This window comes from Xyrauchen texanus, chromosome 23 (assembly GCF_025860055.1).
Source record: "Xyrauchen texanus isolate HMW12.3.18 chromosome 23, RBS_HiC_50CHRs, whole genome shotgun sequence".
Lineage (NCBI taxonomy): Eukaryota > Metazoa > Chordata > Actinopteri > Cypriniformes > Catostomidae > Xyrauchen > Xyrauchen texanus.
Window position 1 is genome coordinate 6655214 of NC_068298.1, and position 22627 is coordinate 6677840.

General features: G+C 35.1%; 2 protein-coding genes across 2 annotated transcripts in view; one reads left to right on the forward strand and one right to left on the reverse strand.

The window, feature by feature from the left end:
- ergic1 (endoplasmic reticulum-golgi intermediate compartment 1) overlaps window positions 1-9909 on the forward strand; it is a 28935-nt gene extending 19026 nt beyond the window's left edge. The window contains exons 5-10 of the mRNA XM_052089013.1: window positions 4902-5026; window positions 6005-6109; window positions 6214-6274; window positions 6706-6806; window positions 8971-9093; window positions 9173-9909. Of these exons, the coding sequence (XP_051944973.1) occupies window positions 4902-5026; window positions 6005-6109; window positions 6214-6274; window positions 6706-6806; window positions 8971-9093; window positions 9173-9280 (623 nt within the window). The 3' untranslated portion in view covers window positions 9281-9909. The remainder of the gene's footprint in view (window positions 1-4901; window positions 5027-6004; window positions 6110-6213; window positions 6275-6705; window positions 6807-8970; window positions 9094-9172) is intronic.
- Window positions 9910-13927: 4018 nt separating this feature from the next.
- Window positions 13928-22627, reverse strand: part of flt4 (fms related receptor tyrosine kinase 4) — a 63513-nt gene continuing 54813 nt past the window's right edge. The window contains exons 22-30 of the mRNA XM_052154649.1: window positions 21959-22053; window positions 21473-21595; window positions 20937-21048; window positions 18437-18536; window positions 18195-18300; window positions 17912-18024; window positions 14689-14812; window positions 14492-14577; window positions 13928-14367 (exon numbers count right to left, since the gene is read on the reverse strand). Of these exons, the coding sequence (XP_052010609.1) occupies window positions 14145-14367; window positions 14492-14577; window positions 14689-14812; window positions 17912-18024; window positions 18195-18300; window positions 18437-18536; window positions 20937-21048; window positions 21473-21595; window positions 21959-22053 (1082 nt within the window). The 3' untranslated portion in view covers window positions 13928-14144. The remainder of the gene's footprint in view (window positions 14368-14491; window positions 14578-14688; window positions 14813-17911; window positions 18025-18194; window positions 18301-18436; window positions 18537-20936; window positions 21049-21472; window positions 21596-21958; window positions 22054-22627) is intronic.

Genomic DNA, 22627 nt, shown 5'->3' on the forward strand with positions numbered 1-22627 from the left:
TTTTTTTATTTGTCCTGTCTGGAGCTTGACAGATGTGGTCACTATGAACTGTTGATGTGGGGAAAGAGTTACTTAAAATTCTTCAAACACTTCTCCCTTTGATTTCCACAGAAATAATAAGGGCATACCAGTTTGAAACGGGTGAGTAAATAATGACAGATTACAAATTTTGGGTGCACTTTGCCTTAAAGAAGTACTTGACGTAGATTGTGACAGGAAACGATGCACAGTGCAGACCTCCCACACACAAGCACCATTTACCAGCACTGAAAGTCTCAGTTTAAGACATGCATTGTGTGGGTTTTCTCAAAGAAGGATTCCCTACTCGTCCTCTCGCATAATCAGACATGATCCTTTGACACCGAACGGAAATCATGAAATCAACTGTTTGAAGCAATACTGTTTCATATTTTGCAATGCTCCGCATGCGGTTTTGCCGAATGGCACTTGCCGTGTCACGTTTGCGTAACTGATTAAATCACATGTGGCCCCAAAGTCGCAACCCTTTTAAAAGTGACTGAATAGTTCATAATTAGGAATTAGGATTAGGGCTGGGTGATATATCAAATATTCAGTGACTTCTATGATTTAATTGCTTTTGATCATTTTTTGTTATAGTCTCTGACACCAAGAGACTTTTTGGACAGAAAAAGCACAATAATAAAATCAGTACAAATACAGTAGAGTTTCAGCACCATGCATTCCAGAGCTTTGCAGATTTTAATTTCTGTAATCCAAAACCAAGATATACTGTAGGTATCGCACTAGCCGAACAGCCACGTGTGTCGCTTATTCTTAATGATTCATAGTGTGTCCTTGTTTTTATGTGAATAAATAAAGGTATGTTTATTATTAGTATCTAGTTTTAACATTATTTGTACCTAAAACCTTAGTTTTGTTTGATGAGAAAAATACCATGTACTAGCTTCATACCAAATGACCCAAATTTTATATTCGATTATTGAAAATGGGTCAAATTTAATGGATGGAGACACACCGAGAGCACCATATCTCTGGGAGTTCTCAAAAAAGGACTAAAGAAATGAAGATACCTAAATAAAAGTTTATTTTGAACCAGAATCAAATAGGATATAAAGATGTCTTTTATATTTCTTGCATTTTAGACACAAAAATTTGAAAAATAACAACAAATATATTTTTTCTCACGCCATCGGTATATGCACAAGGGGTGCTGAAGTCAACTGATTTTATTAATAGATCTACCTATCTCTGTGTAAAAAAAAAAAAGTTATTATGACACTGCCACATTTGTTTTACCTGTAATTTTGCTCTAAAATCTTAGATGAAAATGGTCATTTTGACCCCACTCTACAAAATAATTGATTACTCTCTAAATATTGATCCATGATCCATTGATCCTCTGGTTGAGTTGACACAGAATGACCCTATTGCGAATTTAATGTGTTTTTGGAGCATTAAATTGCCTAATGAACATGTCATTAGACTAGTTTTGTGATCCCTCCTTGTCTTGTAACTTCAACGTGTTAAAAGTGTTTCTCATTAATTTCAGTAGCGTTAGTTTTTTGTATTAAATTTATAGCTGACAAAGTTCACGCGTTAATGTAAGTGACGCTGGCGTTGGCGCCCTTATACGAATCATAAATGTGGCTTCACGACTGCTGCACCAAAATGGACTGCAAGAGTCTGCTCGCCTCTTAATATTGTGGAGATGAGAGTTTAAGAGATTGAATGTGCATTGCAGTGAATACGCCGGCTTTGGGGACTAGTTCTTTTAATTAGTCAACCTCTCTTTAAGACTTTGAGAAACGTTTAATGTTACTTGAGTTGGTGTTATTTTAGTGAATTTCTATCTTGATATTGTTGAAGGCTTTGTTTGAAAAATTTTAATAAAGCATAGTTTTTACATATTATTTTGTTTTCTTTCCGAAGAGGGAAAGAAGTATCTTTTGACAGGAAAATAAGTATATAGTAAAATTTCTGCACTTTCAAAATCTGCGATTTATTGTGATTTAATTATGAAAAATTATCTGATTAATCGCAATAAAAAAATTGGAATCGATTGACGGCACTACAGTAAATAAACTTTTTTTAGTCAAATATATTTCTGTAGACAAATATTGTTATATTGGTGGATAAAAATGAAATTGGTTAGAAATCATCAGTCTTCCTTGCGTTCTTTGAGTATTGATTATTTTTAACTAAATATTTACTGTATTTTACTTCCATTAAAGAAATGTTTTCTTTAATGGAAATGTCCTTTCTTTAGAAATGTCCTTTTCTTTAAAACAAGTAAAAATGGAGGTTACAGTGAGGCACTTATAATGGAAGTGAATGGGAACAATAGTTGGAAGGTTTAAACAGAAATGTGAAGCTTAATATTTTATAAAAACACTTGCATTAATTCTTCTGTTTAAACTTGTGTATTATTTGTGCTGTAAAGTTGTTTAAATTGTCATTTTTACATATACATTTACATTTATGCATTAGGCAGACACTTTTATCCAAAGCGACTTACAGTGCACTTATTACAGGGACAATCCCCCCAGAGCAACCTGGAGTTAAGTGCCTTGCTCAAGGACACAATGGTGGTGGCTGTGGGGATCGAACCAGCGACCTTCTGATTAACAGTTATGTGCTTTAGACCACTACGCCACCACCACTCCCAATAGAGTCGTTATAGGGTTTGTTGACATTATGGTAACAAAGTTGTAAAATTGGTTAAAATCATGTTTACACACATATCCTTTGTTTCTTGTGGCGATACTTTTGAAACTGTGAGTATTTTAGCGTAACACAATTATCCACATTCACGTCCATTGTAAGTGCCTCTCTGTAACTCTGTAACCCAGATTTTTGCTTATTTTTAAGAAAAAGAGGGATGAGTCGAAATTAATTGTTGTGGTAATCAATATTATGCCACAAATGCGATCGATCTGAACTTGTATTGATCCCGGAACATTCTTTTAAACATTTTGAATCTTCTTCGCTACAGTGGCTTTTTTTGTCAAATTTAATTGAAAAAAAAATATATAATTATAATCCTTTTAAGCCATATTAGAGTAAATACTTAATATCGAGACACATATTGAACATTTTCGAATGCTTTCAAATATATATATATATTATTTTTTTTCAAGACATATTTTTATCTATATTGCCCAGCCTGAATTAGGATCGTACCACTTTGGGACCAAGGATAAGTTTAACCAAGCTTAACCAATGTTACTTTCTGCTTTTGGACCAAATAAAAAATCCAAGTAAAATTGGTTTGAAAAGTAACTTGTATGACTCTAAATAACAGCGGCCTCAGAAGAGCGGTGCGGTCACCTCTGATGTCACTTTCAGGCAGATCCTCAAACGTTTGCAAAGACATTTGCAACTAACTGTTTCACCCACATTACACAAGACCCAAACAATTTTCAGAGAAGGGAGAAAGGAAAATAGAGGTTATGCTAATTATGGAAGACCTTATTTCTTTTAAATGAGCACTTGTTATTGAAAGCCATAAAAGTCATAAAAACTCACTCAATAAGTGTTCTCAGAAAATATACATAATAAACATAAAATAAAACATAATTTGGTGTCCTGTTTTCAAACAGTTTGTAATATTACATGTAGAACTAGATTTTAATGAAGAAAACCGAACTTTGGCCTATGTTAAACTCCACACATCACAAGACTTCATGACGTTTTTCTATCCATTAATTGAGATTAAATCTTACAAATAAATCATTAAACATTAGAAGGACTTTTGGTAATGCGTTAGGTTCAATATGCTTGACAGAACTACGTTTTTCACACATTAAATAAATGTAGTAATAATTAAATTAAGATTTATGATGACATGCAGTATCACATGACATTGGCTGAATAATAAGTTCCTTATATATTGTATGTTCTTTCCATACTGTTGGTGTTCTGTATTAATTATTTATGGAAGCATCTGCATTGTTCCCTTAAAGTGACCTTTACAATGGAATCACTTTTCAACACATGTGATTATGTGGAAAATGTGAAAGATACTTTTCCCGTTTTGTACACTTACTATTCTGTTCACACGTCAGATTGCACTTTAGCAGCAACTAAATGTTTCCATTCACACATTTACGCTTACACTTTAATGAGGGGAAATTACATATTCGTAGTTTTTTTAATGGCTTGAATCTAACCCAATAGTCAAACGCTTTGGAAATCTTTAAATGGAATCATTCCTCACTTTGGTTTCTCTGGCTGACCTTTATTTTGTAATCATACCTGTCGTCAGAAGAGTAAGGGGTCAATGTTGCCAGCCACCCCTTAAGGAAGGCCATCTTAAAATAGTGTTGGGCAATATGACTACGTGCTCTCAGCACTGCTTAACTTACCCACCCACAGCATCAGAAGATCCCGAAGGAACATCTGTTGCATCACACTCATGGGGTTTTATTCATTTTTTAATCTGTGATCTAGAAATAACAGGTTGTGTATAGGGGTGTCTAGTTGTTACAGATACGTTGTGACACGTCATGAACTTGTTGCAGATAAAATATGTGAAACAGAGTTTTAAAGGGATAGTTCACCCATAAATAACATTTATGTCATCCTTTACTTACCCTCATGTCGTTCTAAATCTATATGACTTTCTGTCTTGCGTAGAACTCAAAACATATGTTGAAAAAAGTTTTATACACTGATGCATTGTGGCTGAAATTTCAGAAAGAGCAGCTTGCACATTCAGCTAAACGTCTCCTTTTGTGTTCCATGGAAAAAGGAAGTCATTCAGGTTTAAAACAACATGAGGATAAGTACATTTTGACCGAATTTTCATTTATGGTAAACGATCCCTTTAATATTTCATTACTATACATCTAAATTGCCTTTAAAGTTATTGTAAACGTATAATGTTTTCTTTATTTCTATCTCTCTACATATTTCTATAGTGGTGGGTTTGGACATTCAGGACGAGATGGGCCGACATGAAGTGGGCCACATAGAGAATTCAATGAAGGTGCCTCTCAACAACGGTTACGGATGCCGCTTTGAAGGAGAATTCAGTATTAATAAAGTAAGAAATACTTCAAAACTCACTTTTTATACTTGCCGGATGTAGAGTGTTCCTTTTGTAATGGCTGATCTGAATGACTAGGGCCTGAATGGATACCCAGAGGGCTTCAGTTTGAGTTTAGCTCAGTTCTTAAGGGGCCATTCAAACTGTGTTCTTGTACTAAAAAACGTAAACACGATGCAACAAATTAAACTAAACACAGGTGCCTTGATATGTTTTTAAAAGCTGAAGTTCTATTTAAATTGAAACCGCTTTTAAAAAAAAACATTATCATGTGAACAGCCCCTTATGCTCCGTCAAAACCGGATGTTGGATATTCCTACTTTATATCTTTAACCTCCGACCATAAAAGTGTTCCTTTGTCACAAAGTGTTCCTGTGTGAGATCAGCAGTTATAGAAATACTCAAACCAGCCCGTCTGGCACCAACAATCATCCATGCAATTACCTAATCAGCCAATCGTGTGGCAGCACTGCAGTACATAAAATCATGCAGATACAGGTCAGGAGCTTCAGTTAATCAGAATGCAGAAAAAATGTGATCTCAGTGATTTGGACTGTGGCATGATTGTTGGTGCCAGACAGGCTGGTTTGAGTATATCTGTAACTGCTGATCTCCTGAGAGTTTCACGCACAACAGTTTCCAAATGGTGCCAAAAACATCCAGTGAGGGGCAGTTCTGTGCATGGAAATGTCTTGTTGATGAGAGAGGTCAACAGAGAATGGCCAGACTGGTTTGAACTGACAAAGTCAACAGTAACTCAGATAACCACTCTGTATAATTGTGGTGAGAAGAATATTATCTAGACCGCTATTCTGAGTTGCGGGTTGGTGCTGTTTTGGCGGCAAAAGGGAGACCTACACAATATTAGGCAGGTGGTTTTAATGTTGTGGCTGATATATATGTATTTCTTTATTTCTTTTTTTTTTTGGGGCCTGTACAGTAACTTACCGTGTTGTATTGATCTGTTTTCTGTAGGTTCCAGGAAACTTTCACTTGTCAACACACAGTGCGACTGCTCAGCCACAGAGCCCCGATATGACTCACATCATCCATAAACTCGCATTTGGAGAGAAGCTTCAGGTTGTTTTGTCCATCATGCAGTCAATAACAAATACATCAAACACAATGGAAACATGTATAAACCACTTTCAAATCACTCACCAATGAATGTGTCTCATTTACAGGTGCAAAATATCCAGGGGGCTTTTAATGCTTTGGGCGGAGCTAACAAACTGAAGTCAAATGGTACGTATGTTTATGTTTTTGCTTTCCCCATTTCTATTCTAACCTTTTATTCTATGCACATATAATGGCTCCAAAGAGTATGAAGAAACTTAAGTCACACATAAAAATGTATACATGTCATAGTAAACTATCAAACCAGGGAACATCTGTAAATAAATAGTGCTAGAGCTTTTCTCAGAACAAACAAACTCTGTTACTTTAAACCAATTGGTGCAAATGTTATATATTAAAACAGGAGTCCTAGCAGAGCAACCACTGGTGTAGGTCAGCACATTTTAAAGATGATCCACTAACATTTGACAAGAAAGTGTCAAAATACTTTTTGTCTTCCTTTTCATCATTATATCTATTGTTTTATGATTTTTAAATGATAAAATCAGTGACATATATTTTTAGGTGTGCCCTAATGCTCTAGCTCTCTTTCTCTTCAGCTTTGGCCTCTCATGATTACATTCTCAAGATCGTACCCACAGTTTACGAGGATCTACTCGGAAAGCAGAGGTTTTCCTACCAGTACACAGTGGCAAACAAGGTAATCTGACACTCCGGTATCCACGTTACTGAAACGGTTATGAATCTAAATTTATATCTCCTCTAAATGAGTGTGCTGAGCTGATGCCTCATAAATCAGCCCATTGTTACCATAGACTCTGGATAAATTATCGGTCTCTTTATTAAGTACCATCAAGCATTTTCACCTCTAAAGACCCTCAGGGGACATGTGCAGTGACAGCTGGCAGCATTGTCTGTGTTTGACTGGACAGGCGTTTGTGCTGGGTTAATATGAATTCGGGTTGTTCCTATTCACAGGCGTAAAAGTACTGAGAATTTGTACTGAAGATAAAGTACGGGTGCTGTGTCATAATTGTACTCAATTTAAAGTCACAAGGAGACTGATGAACTCATTTGACAGAAGACAATTTCTTATCAAAGTAACTTGGATCAGAGACTGTTTCGAATGAGACCGGTCACTGGAATATTTATTAAAATCTATTAAAAAAAGATTTTTTTGGCATATAAGTGGTCATTGAACTATAAAAACATACTGTGAGTTTCAGAACTCAATACCTACTCCTCACTTCAAAAAGAGCGTTTGTTGAAACCAAGCTGCCAGAATGACTTGTTCGTTATTTCCTCCACAATGTAATTTCACACTTTGGTAGACATTTGCATCTGACCACCTCCACAACAGCAAAGCAATCATTGTGGGCTTGCATCAAACACATCCATTTGGGCTCGTGGTCAAAAGATTATCCACCTTTGTCCTGAACACGAAGAGTTCCACAATTCATAACAGAAGCCTGTTTTCGTTTTCCCCTCTCCAGTGTTTTCACTCGCATCGGTGTATGTTTTTAGCGGATAATATGATGTTTAGCATTTTGTATTTGTAGAAATTGCCAAATTAACACGTGGCTCAATGGTGCCTATACTTTACATATTTGCGATGACTGCGTTTTGACAGTGTCTCACCTGTCAAAAGTTTATCAAGTGGGTATGGAATGATGGCCTGAGGTTAGTTATGCTGATATCATTAAACACTTCGAGTTGTTATGACAGACAACGACTGCACAAGTTGAACTGAACAAATTTTGTAACACATTTTTACTAATCGCAACATCTGTGCACTCTACATCTTTTCCAATTTCAACAAGAGGGCTAATTGGGCATGGATGGGAGTGTTCTATCGTGTTCTAGTGCGCTATCTGTGGGTGTATGTGCACAAACTCTAGGTGTACTGTTCATGAAGTGGTGCACAGCACAATTTACTATTTTTCTAATAAATAGGTAAATGTGCTAAGGCGTTTGAGAACCATGTCTAATCTCTGCACAAAATCTAAAATCACTTTCTGCATTAGTAGTTTTGGGATTCCACTAGCAGATTATATCAAAGAGCTATTGTTCTAGAAAGAGCTAGGATGCAAATGGTTCAATTCCATTAGTCCATTAGCGCTTTGCACATGCGATTTTGCCTACCCATTTGTTTCTAGACTTAACGAATGCTTGCATGAAAATATAAAAACTTCATTAGGTGAACACACGACCATGTACAGGCATATTTGGATGGAAAGTATACTTTCGTTGTAACAGTCAGCTTTTGCATGGCCAGCCTGATAAATAGCTTTAGCTTTAGAGTTAAAGACGTACAATTTATGATACGATTGTTGTTTAGATTATATTGCTGCTTTGAAATATGTTGTTTCCTTGCAATCTTGACCAACCGTTTTGGAGTTTCCAGTCTTTCCCCATTCAAGTAGACAAGAGCTACACTTGTATGCATAGAAAATTGCTTCCCACAGGCTGCCCAGAGGCATTACAAACATGGCCACAGACTGACCTGACTTGCCTTAAAGGGACTTTGCAGCTGATTTTATAGTTGTTTCACGTTTGACTATAGTTAGACTGATCATTTACGGCGTTCCCACTCAGTAGTGGTTGTAATTCAACGTTTTGCTTTATGACATGGGTTTTCAAAGTTACTAATAACATAAATGTTATTACATAGATAGTAATGCTTCCTAATTACTCAGGTACATTAAACCTGTTCCTTTTAACAAAGAAAACTCTAGCTACAATACAGTGGAACTATGAGTTAATTTGATTGGGTGTCAAATGCCGTGTTTTAAAGTGTAATATCTAAACATGATTTTAATATGGCCAGAATATAAAAACATACTTTGTGTTTTGTTGCTTACTAGGAATATGTTGCATACAGTCATACGGGACGCATCATCCCTACTATTTGGTTTCGGTATGACCTGAGTCCAATCACAGTCAAATACACAGAGAGGAGACAGCCGCTCTACCGCTTTATCACTACCGTGAGTGTCTCTCTATTTATCTCTCACTCTGTGAATATATTGATTTGTATTGACACTATTCTTGTTTGTCTGTCCTCAGATTTGTGCTATCATCGGTGGGACGTTCACTGTAGCAGGTATCATCGACTCATGCATATTCACAGCCTCAGAAGCCTGGAAGAAAATTCAGATTGGGAAAATGTCATGAGTTCACCCACGTCTTTATTTATGCCAGCCAAACCTCTACATGACCATTACCACACCCTATCTTGACCCAATCTACCCACAACTGGAAAACATTATCTCGTGCAGTTTAATTCTTCAAAATGCTCATCGAATAGACAGGTTTCAGTCTTTCAACATGTAATATGATGAATTACAGGGAAAGCAGTGTTGAGGTTTGTTATGGAGATGTGGTTTCCTTGTTTGAATGGCACATTTACTTCACAAACATGACCTTATTCAGACAGAACTTGTTTTTCACTTATATGAAGGATGTACTGGGGTTTCCTCATTCACACGCACATGAACCGAGAGGTTTAAAGGAAGAAATGTATAGTGTTATATGAGAATAATAATGTCACTTTAGATCTGTCATAGTGAAATGTTTTAAATAAATTCCACTTTGAACCAGTTCCTCTGACCTTTGTGCAACAATCAAGTCATTACTTCCATTAATTAATTAGTAAAATGCTAAATTAATGGATGATTTGATTTGATATGTGCCTTCATAAGACCGAACCTATGAAGAACCTGTTTAGGTCATTTTTTACCACATCAAAAGAATAAAAAGTTATAATATAGATGGTTTAAACACAATTCAACAGTAAAAGACTTTGCCACCACTCAAAACCTGTCACGTGGTAATTCTCATTACCTAATGCAAAAGTGTCACTCATTACCGTTATGTGAAAAAATACAAATATTTATATAATATAATTGTTTTGCATATATATTTAAGTAATATCACATTCACAATCGTGCTATATGGCACTATATCAGCACTGCTGTGATTCGGCCGCAGGCAGAGTGCCGTAGGTAATTACAGCAGTGCTGATTTAGGGCTATATAGCACGATTGCGAATTTGATATTGCTTATAAACAGTTCAATGAACATGTAAATGTAAATAAAATTAGGAAAAACCGAGTATGGTCATAAAAACGCATTTGTGCATGGAACTACTTTCTTATGCGACGGATCAGAATCTGCCATTGCTGGTTCAAAACAAATGATGCGTCCAAGACTTCATTAGTAATTCAAAAAGTTAACTTCAGAAATAGTATCACGTGCTGTTTCAAACAAGTTATTGGATAAACAAGGCTCGATTGATGGGTGTGTGCGTGTCTATATATGTGTGTGTGAGAGAGAGTGAGAGAGAGAGAGAGACAGAGCGTGTGCAATCACCTGTTGCCACTCCCAAGCAGAGATGCTGTCAGCGTTCTGAAGATCAGCTTTCTCAGTTGAAAAATATCGTCCAAGCAGGGGTATTTCTCTCTATTGCGTGGTAGCCGTGCAAGTCATTCACAATAGAAACAGCGATGTCCTCCGCCATTTTAAACTGTGTGTATCCAATGTGGAAACTCTGTAAGCGCCACAAGTTCTGTAATCAACAGTCTGTTGGGTCTCTCAGCTACGATGAGCCTTAATCCTGAAATTGTTCATTTAAAGCCGTTTAAAACAATGTCCTTGCTTAAGTAATGTAGTGGTAATACTAGCGATCACAGAGCGCTGTTCTATGTAAACAATGACTAACGGATTCACTTTACGTCACCAACTGGCTTATATTTCACAAATAAATTATCTTTTGCCACCACCTGCTAGCTAATATATGTAATTTCAAGAATAAAGACAGTAACTCTAACACATATGCACTACTCTTACACTGTAGTTTAGAACAGCACGAACTCAAGCGGAGTGATACACACAGTGAAGCGTCCGATTGCTGATGCTGTCAGACCATCAGTGCTCATGGAACGTCACTCGTCCAATCAGATTTGAGGATCGGAACTAACTGTTGTGTGTGTGTGTGTGTGTGTGTGTGTGTGTGTGTGTGTGTGTGTGTGTGTGTGTATATACATATATTTCTTAATAAAATAATGACAAATAGTTTTCATTAATCAATTAAAAAGAGCTAAATCAATATTTGGTGTGAACACTTTTGCCTTCAAAATAGCACCAGTTCTCCTTCTTACACCTGGACACAGTTTTTATTGGTTGTTGGCGGAGGATGTTTCAAGATTCTTGGAGAATTCGCCAATGTTCAAATTATGTCAAGCTTTTAGACAATTATTAGCTTCTGATAGTAGGTGTACTGAATTGGAGGTGTACCGGTGGATGTATTTTAAGGACTGCCTTCAAACTCAGTGCCTCTTTGCTTGACACCATGGGAAAATCAAAAGAAATCAAACAAGAAAAATGTCAGACCTCCATAAGCCTGCTGTACAAATCAATAGTACGCAAGTATAAATCCCATGGGACCATGCAGCCATCATACTGCTCAGGAAGGAGACGCATTCTGTCTCCTAGAGATGAATGTAGTTTGGTGCTAAAAGTGCAAATCAATCCCAGAACAACAGCAAAGGACCTTGTGAAGATGCTGGAAGAAACAGGTAGACAAGTATCTATATCCACAGTAAAACGTGTCCTATATCGACATGACCTGAAAGGCTGCTCAGCAAGGAGGAAGTCACTGCTCCAAAACAGCCATAAAAAAGCCAGACTACAGTTTGCAAGTGCACATGGCGACAAAGATATTGCATTGTGGAGAAATGTCCTCTGGTCTGATGAAACAAAATGTGAACGGTTTGGACATAAAAAAGGATGAGGCTTGCAAGCTGAAGAACACCATCCCAACCATGAAGCATGGAGGTTGGCAGCATGATGTTGTGGGGTGCTTTGCTGCAGGAGGGACTGGTGCACTTCACAAAATAGATGGCATCATGAGGAAGGAAAATGATGAGGATATATTGAAGCAACATCCCAAGACATCTGCCATGAAGAAAGTTCAGTCGCAAATGGGTCTTCCAAATGGACAATGACCCCAAGAATACCCCCAAAGTTGTGGCAAAATGGCTTAAGGACAACAAAGTCAAGGTGTTGGAGTGGCCATCACAAAGCCCTGAACTCAGTCCGATGGAACATTTTGGGTAGAACTGAAAATGCGTGTGTGAGCAAGGAGGCCTTCAAACCTCACTCACACCAGTTCTGTCTGGAGGAATGGGCCAAAATTCTAGCAACTTGTGGAAGGCTACCCAAAACGTTTGACCAAGTTAAACAATTTAAAGGCAATGCTACCAAATACTAACAAAGTCTAGGTAAACTTCTGACACACTGGGAATGTGATACTCTAATGCCTTGTATCTTTCTGGGTGTATATTTTAGTTTGTACTTTTTTAAAGTGTTCAATTGAAGGGAAAACTTTAATTTTGTCTTTTTCTTCCAAAAGAACTTTCAATTAAGGGTTTTTAAGTTTATATCCTTATTTCTAAGGGTACTCTGTGGCTTAATTATGGTTTTGTTTCCTCACTAAATAATGTTGAATGGTTAAAAAAAAAAATGTGTTTGTTTGTTTTGTACAATAAGATGAAGCTGTCATTCACTTCCTGTAAAGTGTTCATACCCTGTCCCAATTGTTTTAAATATTCAGAATTCTGGTTGAACCTGTTAAACTGGATTGTGTGTTTCCACATGAAAGGTTCCATTTCAAAGATGTGATCTGTTGTTGTGGTTTACATGGCAACAGAAGAGTATTTTCTCTATACTCAGTGACAACACTAAACCACAACCTACATTTCAGCTCATAGTTTCATGATATGAAAATCAATTATTCAATCATGTTATTGTAGGACCACCTGTCAGTAAAACAACACAAACTGTAACTTGGCTTTTTTTAGCCACATGGATGTTATTTTCCAGACAGTGCCACTTTTCCTGACTTTGTTTACTAGTTAAACACACTGCACAGCCAGTGCATTTGTTATTATTTATATTTTATTTATATTTTTTCCTTTCTTTTTGTCTCACACAACATTCTCTAGAATTTACTCAGAATGGTGCCAAAAAAAAACAGACTTTGATATTAGTATTTTTTATGAAATATGCTAAATATAAAATAACAAGAATATAAATGTATCATTATTTACTATTAATATTTAAAATAAAAAATATTTATTTTCATCACTATTGTAAAATGAAAAAATATGTTTCATTTAAAGAACATATATTCTTATATTTAAATATTAGTATTTTTATGAAATAATCAAAGTATAAAAATCATCAAAATTATTTATATATTTAATAACACTTCAATATAAAATAATTTCCTCTCATTATTGAAAAATGAAAAACAAATTTGTCTCATTAAAAGAGGACATATTCCTTTATTTTCCCCCATTCTGATCCTTTTCTCTTTTTATGAATAAGATTGACAGTAAATGTGAATAATTAAATATTGTTGAGTTTTAATCATTAGTTTAGTCAAACAGTAAAACTTTGTACAATGCAAAACATTAAATATATGTAATATTTGTATATTTTAATGAAAATAATATTCTAAATAATCAGGTATACTGCTACCTATGTACCTGGTTATTTTGAATATTATATTTAATTAAAAACATGTAAATATTACATTACACATATTTAAATAAAATATATTAAAGATAAAATAATAAACAATACCATTTTCTATATTTGTATTCCTATATTTAATATATATATATATATATATATATATATATATATATATATATATATATATATATATATATATATTCATCTCACCTCATCACTATTGCAAAATGAAAAAATGAGTCTCATCAAAAGAAGATATATTCTTTTATTTTTTTACCCACTCGGGTTATTTTCTCTTTTTTGTACAAATAAAAAAGACGTTTACTCTTTATATAAAGATGCATTATATGTAACTAAGGCGATAAAATACTTTTTCATTTGAAATTGACATAATGGTGCCACCCAGTGACTGCTGAAAGAACTTCACATAGCCAGAGATCAGTTCAGTTAATGGTGAGGGGGCGGAGCCGAGCAGAATATGACTGGCCAATCAGTGCTGTTACAGGTTGGAGGTTGCCGGGCAGGCTTTGTCATACCCTGCCTGATCTGACGAGGAGAAGAAGTCACTGACGCCCTCTTCTGACAGTTGGCCGTACTCTTTGTTATAGAAGGTTTGTCCAGAGAGTTGGCTGAAAAATGGTGGTGGCAGTGTGCTGGTACTGCCAGTGCTACTCACAGATATTGAACTGATGAGCCGTTCTGTGCTGTGGCCCTCTGATGTGCTACAGAGAGAGAGAAGAGAGGGATTATGTTAATTCAGTGGACTACGGCTCACTTAAAATGATTATTATTTTAATATAAATATATATAAATAAATTGTGTGAACCTTTGTCAATCATCACCTACTTTTTCAACATGGCCCCTCTGTGCTTGTGTTCAAATCTCTCCAGTTCATCTGATGCCAAAACCATCCCACTGTCTGTTTGGCTGTCCTAAATACATAAAGGTGTTTAAAACAATATTGATGTAGATTTTTGCCTTTTATAAAGAAAATTCTATCAAAAATACACAAATTTAGTGCACTTTGGAGGCCTTAGTCTCACATGTGTCTTGTGTGATGTCATTTCCAAAGGAAGTTCTTCAAATGTCTTCACCCGTGAATGACAAGTAGGCCTAATGGAGGGTCCCACCATGATACACCCAGAAAAAGGCACACAGTTGTAATATCTGGGGGCAAAGAAAAGCATATGCTTTCAAATATATATATATTGAATTGTAGTTTACATGAAAAACAGTCTTCATCAAAATCCTCAAAATATTATATTGATAGTAACTAATACACATCCATGAGTTTAATAAACTCCTCATCATACCCTATAATGCAAGAATGATATAATATGATAATGTTTAGGTTTACATTTCAAATGAATGTAGAATGATAGATAGAACAAACGATAGAATGAATGATAGAACTAACGATAGAAGGAACGATAGAAGGAACGATACAACTAACGATAGAATGAACGATAGAACTAAAGATAGAATGAACGATAGAACTAATGATAGAATGAACGATACAACTAATGATAGAACGAACAATAGAACTAAGGATAGAACGAATGATAGAACGAACGATAGAAAGAATGATAGAACTAACGATAGAACGAATGATAGAACTAACGATAGAAGGAAAGATAGAACAAACGATAGAATGAACGATAGAACTAACGATAGAAGGAACGATACAACTAACGATAGAATGAACGATAGAATGAACGATAGAACTAAAGATAGAAGGAACGATAGAACTAATGATAGAATGAACGATAGAACTAATGATAGAATGAACGATACAACTAATGATAGAACGAACAATAGAACTAACGATAGAACGAATGATAGAATGAACGATAGAAAGAATGATAGAACTAACGATAGAACGAATGATAGAACTAACGATAGAACTAACGATAGAATGAACGATAGAACTAACGATAGAACGAATGATTGAACTAACGATAGAACGAATGATAGAACGAATGATAGAACTAACGATAGAACGAATGATAGAACGAATGATAGAACTAACGATAGAACGAATGATAGAACTAACGATAGAACTAACGATAGAACGAACGATAGAACTAACGATAGAACTAACGATAGAACGAACGATAGAACGAACGATAGAACGAACGATAGAACTAACGATAGAACTAACGATAGAACGAACGATAGAACGAATGATAGAACTAACGATAGAACTAACGATAGAACGAATGATAGAACTAACGATAGAACGAATGATAGAACTAACGATAGAACGAACGATAGAACTAACGATAGAACGAACGAACGATAGAATGAACGAATGATAGAACGAATGATAGAACTAACGATAGAACGAACGATAGAACGAATGATAGAACGAATGATAGAACGAATGATAGAACTAACGATAGAACGAATGATAGAACGAACGATAGAACTAACGATAGAACTAACGATAGAACGAATGATAGAACTAATGATAGAACGAATGATAGAACTAACGATAGAACTAACGATAGAACGAATGATAGAACTAACGATAGAATGAACGATAGAACTAACGATAGAATGAACGATAGAACTAAAGATAGAAGGAACGATAGAACTAATGATAGAATGAACGATAGAACTAATGATAGAATGAACGATAGAACTAATGATAGAATGAACGATACAACTAATGATAGAACGAACAATAGAACTAACGATAGAACGAATGATAGAACGAACGATAGAAAGAATGATAGAACTAACGATAGAACGAATGATAGAACTAACGATAGAACGAATGATAGAACTAACGATAGAACTAACGATAGAATGAACGATAGAACTAACGATAGAACGAACGATAGAACGAATGATTGAACTAACGATAGAACGAATGATAGAACGAACGATAGAACGAACGATAGAACTAATGATAGAACTAACGATAGAACGAATGATAGAACTAACGATAGAACGAATGATAGAACGAATGATAGAACTAACGATAGAACGAATGATAGAACTAACGATAGAACGAACGATAGAACTAACGATAGAACGAACGAACGATAGAATGAACGAACGATAGAACGAATGATAGAACTAACGATAGAACGAACGATAGAACGAACGATAGAACGAATGATAGAACGAATGATAGAACTAACGATAGAACGAATGATAGAACAAACGATAGAACGAACGATAGAACTAACAATAGAACGAATGATAGAACTAACGATAGAACTAACGATACAACTAACGATAGAACGAATGATAGAACTAATGATAGAACAAATGATAGAACTAACGATAGAACTAACGATAGAACGAATGATAGAACTAACGATAGAACGAACGATAGAACTAACGATAGAACAAACGAACGATAGAACGAATGATAGAACGAACGATAGAACGAATGATAGAACTAACGATAGAACTAACGATAGAACGAATGATAGAACTAACGATAGAACTAACGATAGAACGAATGATAGAACTAATGATAGAACGAATGATAGAACTAACGATAGAACAACGATAGAACGAATGATAGAACTAACGATAGAACGAACGATAGAACTAACGATAGAAGGAACGATAGGACTAATGATAGAATGAACGATAGAGTGAACGATAGAACTAATGATAGAATGAACGATACAACTAATGATAGAACTAACGATAGAAGGAACGATAGAACTAACGATAGAATGAACGATAGAGTGAACGATAGAACTAACAATAGAACTAACGATAGAAGGAACGATAGAACTAACGATAGAATGAAATATAGAACTAACGATAGAACTAACGATAGAACGAATGATAGAACTAATGATAGAACTAACGATAGAACTAACGATAGAACGAACGATAGAACTAACGATAGAACGAACGATAGAACTAACGATAGAACAAACGATAGAACTAACGATAGAACGAACGATAGAACTAACGATAGAACGAACGATAGAACGAATGATAGAACGAACGACAGAACGAACGATAGAATTAGCGATAGAACGAACGATAGAACTAACGATAGAACTAACGATAGAACAAACGATAGAACTAACGATAGAACGAACGATAGAACTAACGATAGAACGAACGATAGAACTAACGATAGAACAAACGATAGAACGAACGATAGAACGAACGATAGAACTAAATATAGAAAGAAATGTTAGGACAGACAGACAGACAGATAGATAGATAGATCAATTTCAGTGGTAAACTCAATGGTAGGTCTCCACCATGACACAGAATAATGTGTACCGTGTAGACAGTGTGTTACTGGCTAGTTTGATCTCTTCTTGTGATGAGGGTCTCGAGGAAGCTTGTGAGAAACCATCATCCTCTGAGCTCTGAGACACATTTAATGGGATTTCCTACAGTACAAATAACACACATTTAACCACAGAAATCGACAACATTCGACCATTCGTGATAAAGATGGTAGTCTATAATGCTGAAATAGCATTACAAAATGTACAGAATCCCATTTGATTTAATATCTTTAATATTTAATATCTATATAATATGCTCTCTTATTTCTCACAGGAAGACTGTTTTCCTGCAGTAGATCTCCAAGTATCTCCACCAGAGCTGGAAACGTGGGTCTTTCCCTGGGCTCGCCCTGCCAGCAGGCCAACATGATCCCATATCTACCAGTACACATCAACATTAACATAACAACATCAACTGTTTCACTTGAGCTTTCATCACTATATGAGGTCATAAATCTGATTAGCCATGCGAGTCAGATCACATGTCAGAAACTATTAACATGCCAATGCTTACATCTCAGGGGAAGCGTTGTCTGGTGCCCTCATCCTTGTCCCATCTTTAAGCTGTGTGCAGAAGTCCTCATCGATCTGAATGCCCGGGTATGGAGACGCACCTGATGGGAAGTGAAACATTCAAATCTGTCATTAAACACTTTACTATTATCCTTCATAATGTGAGTTACATCAAATGTATTTATTAGATGACAAAATAAAAAAAAAAAATAATAAATTAGGGCTGTAGATTTAACGTGTTAATTCAGTGCAATTAATTTGACAAAAAATAATGTATTAAAAAAATGTACGCAATTAATCGCAATGCCCCTGGACCGTAATAATTAAGATTCCTGAGAAATGCAAGCTTGTAGTACCACCTGTTTACTCCAGAGGGCAGTAAGTGAAACTGCAGCAGTATGAGCAACGCACAGTTTATACAGTGAACAAAACACTTCAGTAGACAGAACAACACAAACATGCGTTACGTTCTTGCATTCAAAACACTTGAAGGAGCGCAAATGCGAACTAAGGGATCTCAAGATGTGTTTAAAGATTGAGTATTAAACTATATTTAATTTAACACAGTGACTTAAACATTTTATGTTTATGACGCAACACACCCGAGATGCTACACAAGCATCCGTCTGACGCAGGGTGTGGCTGGATTGAGATGGTGCAAAATTTGGAAATTACCCCATAAATATTTAATCACGAATAAAATCAAAGAAATTTCCTTCAAACTTATTTATAAGTACTACCCCACTAATTACTTTCTTGTAGAGAGATTTAATTGTGATGTCGATATATTCTGTACATTTTGTGGTCTGCAGGCAGAATTTTTTTTTTTGGAGTTGTCCCTACTCGACTTGTTTTTGGTCTGATTTCTGCAAGATTGTTAGAGATCATATTATTCCCAGCTTTCAACTTTGTTTTGAAAATGTTTTATTCAGTTTTTTAGCTATGACATGTCTCTTCATAAGGAATATTATTTGATTAATGTTCTGCTTTTGTTGGCAAAGTTTAGTATTCATAAATGTAAGTATGGTGGTTATAAACCATTCGTTTTCATTCAGAGGTTCAGCAATACCTAAGAACAATTTCCAATTTGAGTAACAAGAAAGCTGTAAAGTGTATTGAAATATATAAACAATTTGATACTTTTATTTAAACACTTTATTTATTTATTTTCCTTTTTGTTGTTGTTTGTTTTAATATAACTCTTGGCTCTAGATGTAAAAGTTTTGTATGCATTAATAAAAAAAAATATCTGATGCAAATATAAATTGACGGGTCCTTAAACAAGCCCTCATAATTAATCTCACTTGTGAAATGGATTGCTGTGAACTGTGTGTCAATGATTGACTTATGATCAATAATATGGTAGTAATCAATACATTATATTCTAAAACCACTTTTTGTCTTATCAATGATTAACTCTTCTGCCACAAGAATGTAATGCACTTTAATTATCTGAATATATTATTATATATATATATATATATATATATATATATATATATATATATTAAATAATTAAAGATAACTATGTATAATTATATATTGATATAAATATGTATAATCTTTATATATTGAATTATTGTTATATGAGATTAATTGCGATTAATTAATTGGGACACCATGTAATTTATTCGATTACAAATTGTAATCGATTGACAGCCCTAAAATAAATACATTTAAAAATAAATTTGTAGGAAGCTGAAATATATAACAATGTAAGTTTAATATATAAAATGATATACATATTATATAAAAATAAAATGTACCTTAAAATGTTAATAATAATATTTATTATTAAGTTATTATAATTATGAATCATAATAGTATTTAATTATTATTAATAATAATATTATTGCTAATATGCAACAAATGAGGAATCAATTATAGACAACTTTAGAGAGCTGTATAACAACAACAATACAATTCAACAATACTACATTATTAAAAATAATATTTATAATAATAAAAAAGTATATAAAATTAATTCTAAGGCTTTCCAAAAAGTTCAATAACTTTGTGGAATTTATATTTTAAATAGTTTATGATTACCCTAAACCCTAATGTTTCAGACTGGGCCAGAGTATTGGATATTAAATCTTTCCATTATTTAAAATGTTTATTATTATTATTATTATTAATAATAATAACAACAATAATTATAATATTGCTAATAAGGCATCAGTTATAGACAATTAGAGACTTGTTAGAGTAAACAACAACAGTAAAATTATAACAATACTACATTATAATAAATGACATAATATCTGTAATACAATTTTAAATTACAAAAAAATATATCTAATAATTTCAAGGATTTCCAATATGTTCAATTACTTTGTGGCCTTCTTATTAAAAAAGCTTAGAATTACCCTAAACCCTGATGTTTCAGAATAGGTCTGAGCACTGGATATTAAATCGTCCCATGAACTGAAGATACTTTTTGTTTTTTTTTTTACTTCTGCTGTGCATGTCAAATTGATGTTGCTCAAGTAAACTTTTACCTAGAGAGAAAATCTCCCAGAGCAATACTCCAAATGACCATACGTCACTCTGACTGGTGTAAACCTTATCAAAGATACTCTCAGGAGCCATCCACTTCAGAGGCAGTCTGGCCTGCAAACACAATCACAGATAACACATTTCACATGTATCATGACCAGAGCTTGTATAAGCAAGGGGCATTGATCAAATGATCATCTTAACAGTGCCCCTTGCTGGTTCAAAGTGAGTCTATTCAATTTAGGACATCAAAAACTGCTCAAATATAGTAATACTACTAGTATTGTTACTAATACTACTATATATTTGTTGGGGTTTGCGCCTAAATATTGATATTATTTATTTTGTTGTTCAGAAAGGAAACAGGTAAGCTAATCAGTTTACTGTTGAATGATTGACCTAATAATTGTTGTATCAGTATCTTGTCCTGAAACTTGTTTAAACAGTTGGATCAATTACAGTGTTTCAGGTCTTCAGGTCACTGAAAAGGGGTTTGGAATAGATAGGACACGTGCTTTAGTTATAGGATTTCTCTTACATTGCCTTTGCGCACGTAGTCAGGATCTTTGTAGATGTCACGTGCCAAACCAAAGTCACAGATCTTCACCACATTGTTTTCGGACAGGAGTATGTTCCGGGCTGCCAGATCTCGATGTATACACTACCACAATCAGACAATAATCAAGATTAGCGGCTTTATTGTAGTGCCATATTTCACAGTAGAGCACCGAATAAACTTTGGTGTTGTTACTTGCTCACCATTATATATTTAAATATAATACAAATAAGCATGATTCAAATATATGTTTGAAAAGATTTCCTTTTGTTGTGTACTATCTAGGCATTTGTTTACAACAGTCGTTTCTGTATCTGGCATTACATTTCTTCTTATGTTTAATCAACACGTACCACTCCAACTGGGATTAATAGTTCTCCCCTCAATAAGATACCCTGAAATGTGACTCGGTATTCACCATGAAATCAGAGTGTCAGTGAGTTCATACTGGGATACATTGGATTTTACCTTCCGAGATGCCAGGAATTCCATCCCGCGTGCAACCTGAAAGCTATAACATATCAAATCCTCTATCGTGAGTGGGGTCTTCCAAAGATCATCCACTGCAATCGGGTAAAAACCAAAAAGAAAGCAGAAAAACATTTTATTAGAGGTAGGCCGATCGGTTTTACCGGTTAATCAGTGCCAATAGCTGCTTTTGTAACTATTGGTTATTTGCAAAAATATATGCCTATAGTTGCTGATTCTTTTAAACTAGGGCTGGGAAATGTAACGTGTTGATTTCTGTGATCTATTGTTGTTGTTAAACGCGTAATTTTTTATTTTTTTTCTCCCTAATTTGGAATTCCCAATGTGCTCCAAGTCCTCGTGGTGGCGTAGTAGAGGACGAATCTCAGTTTCCTCTGTGTCTGAGACAGTCAACTCGCGCCTCTAATCATGTGGCTTGTTGAGTGCCTTACCGCGGAGACATAGTGCGTATAGAGGCTTCATGCTAATCTTCACGGCATACACGCACAACTCACCACGTGCCCAACGAGAGCGAACCACATTATAGCGACCACGGGGAGGTTACCCCATGTCACTCTACACTCCCTAGCAACCGGGCCAGTTTGGTTGGAGTCACTCAGCATGCCCTGGATTCGAACTCGCGACTCCAGGGGTGGTAGTCAGCGTCTT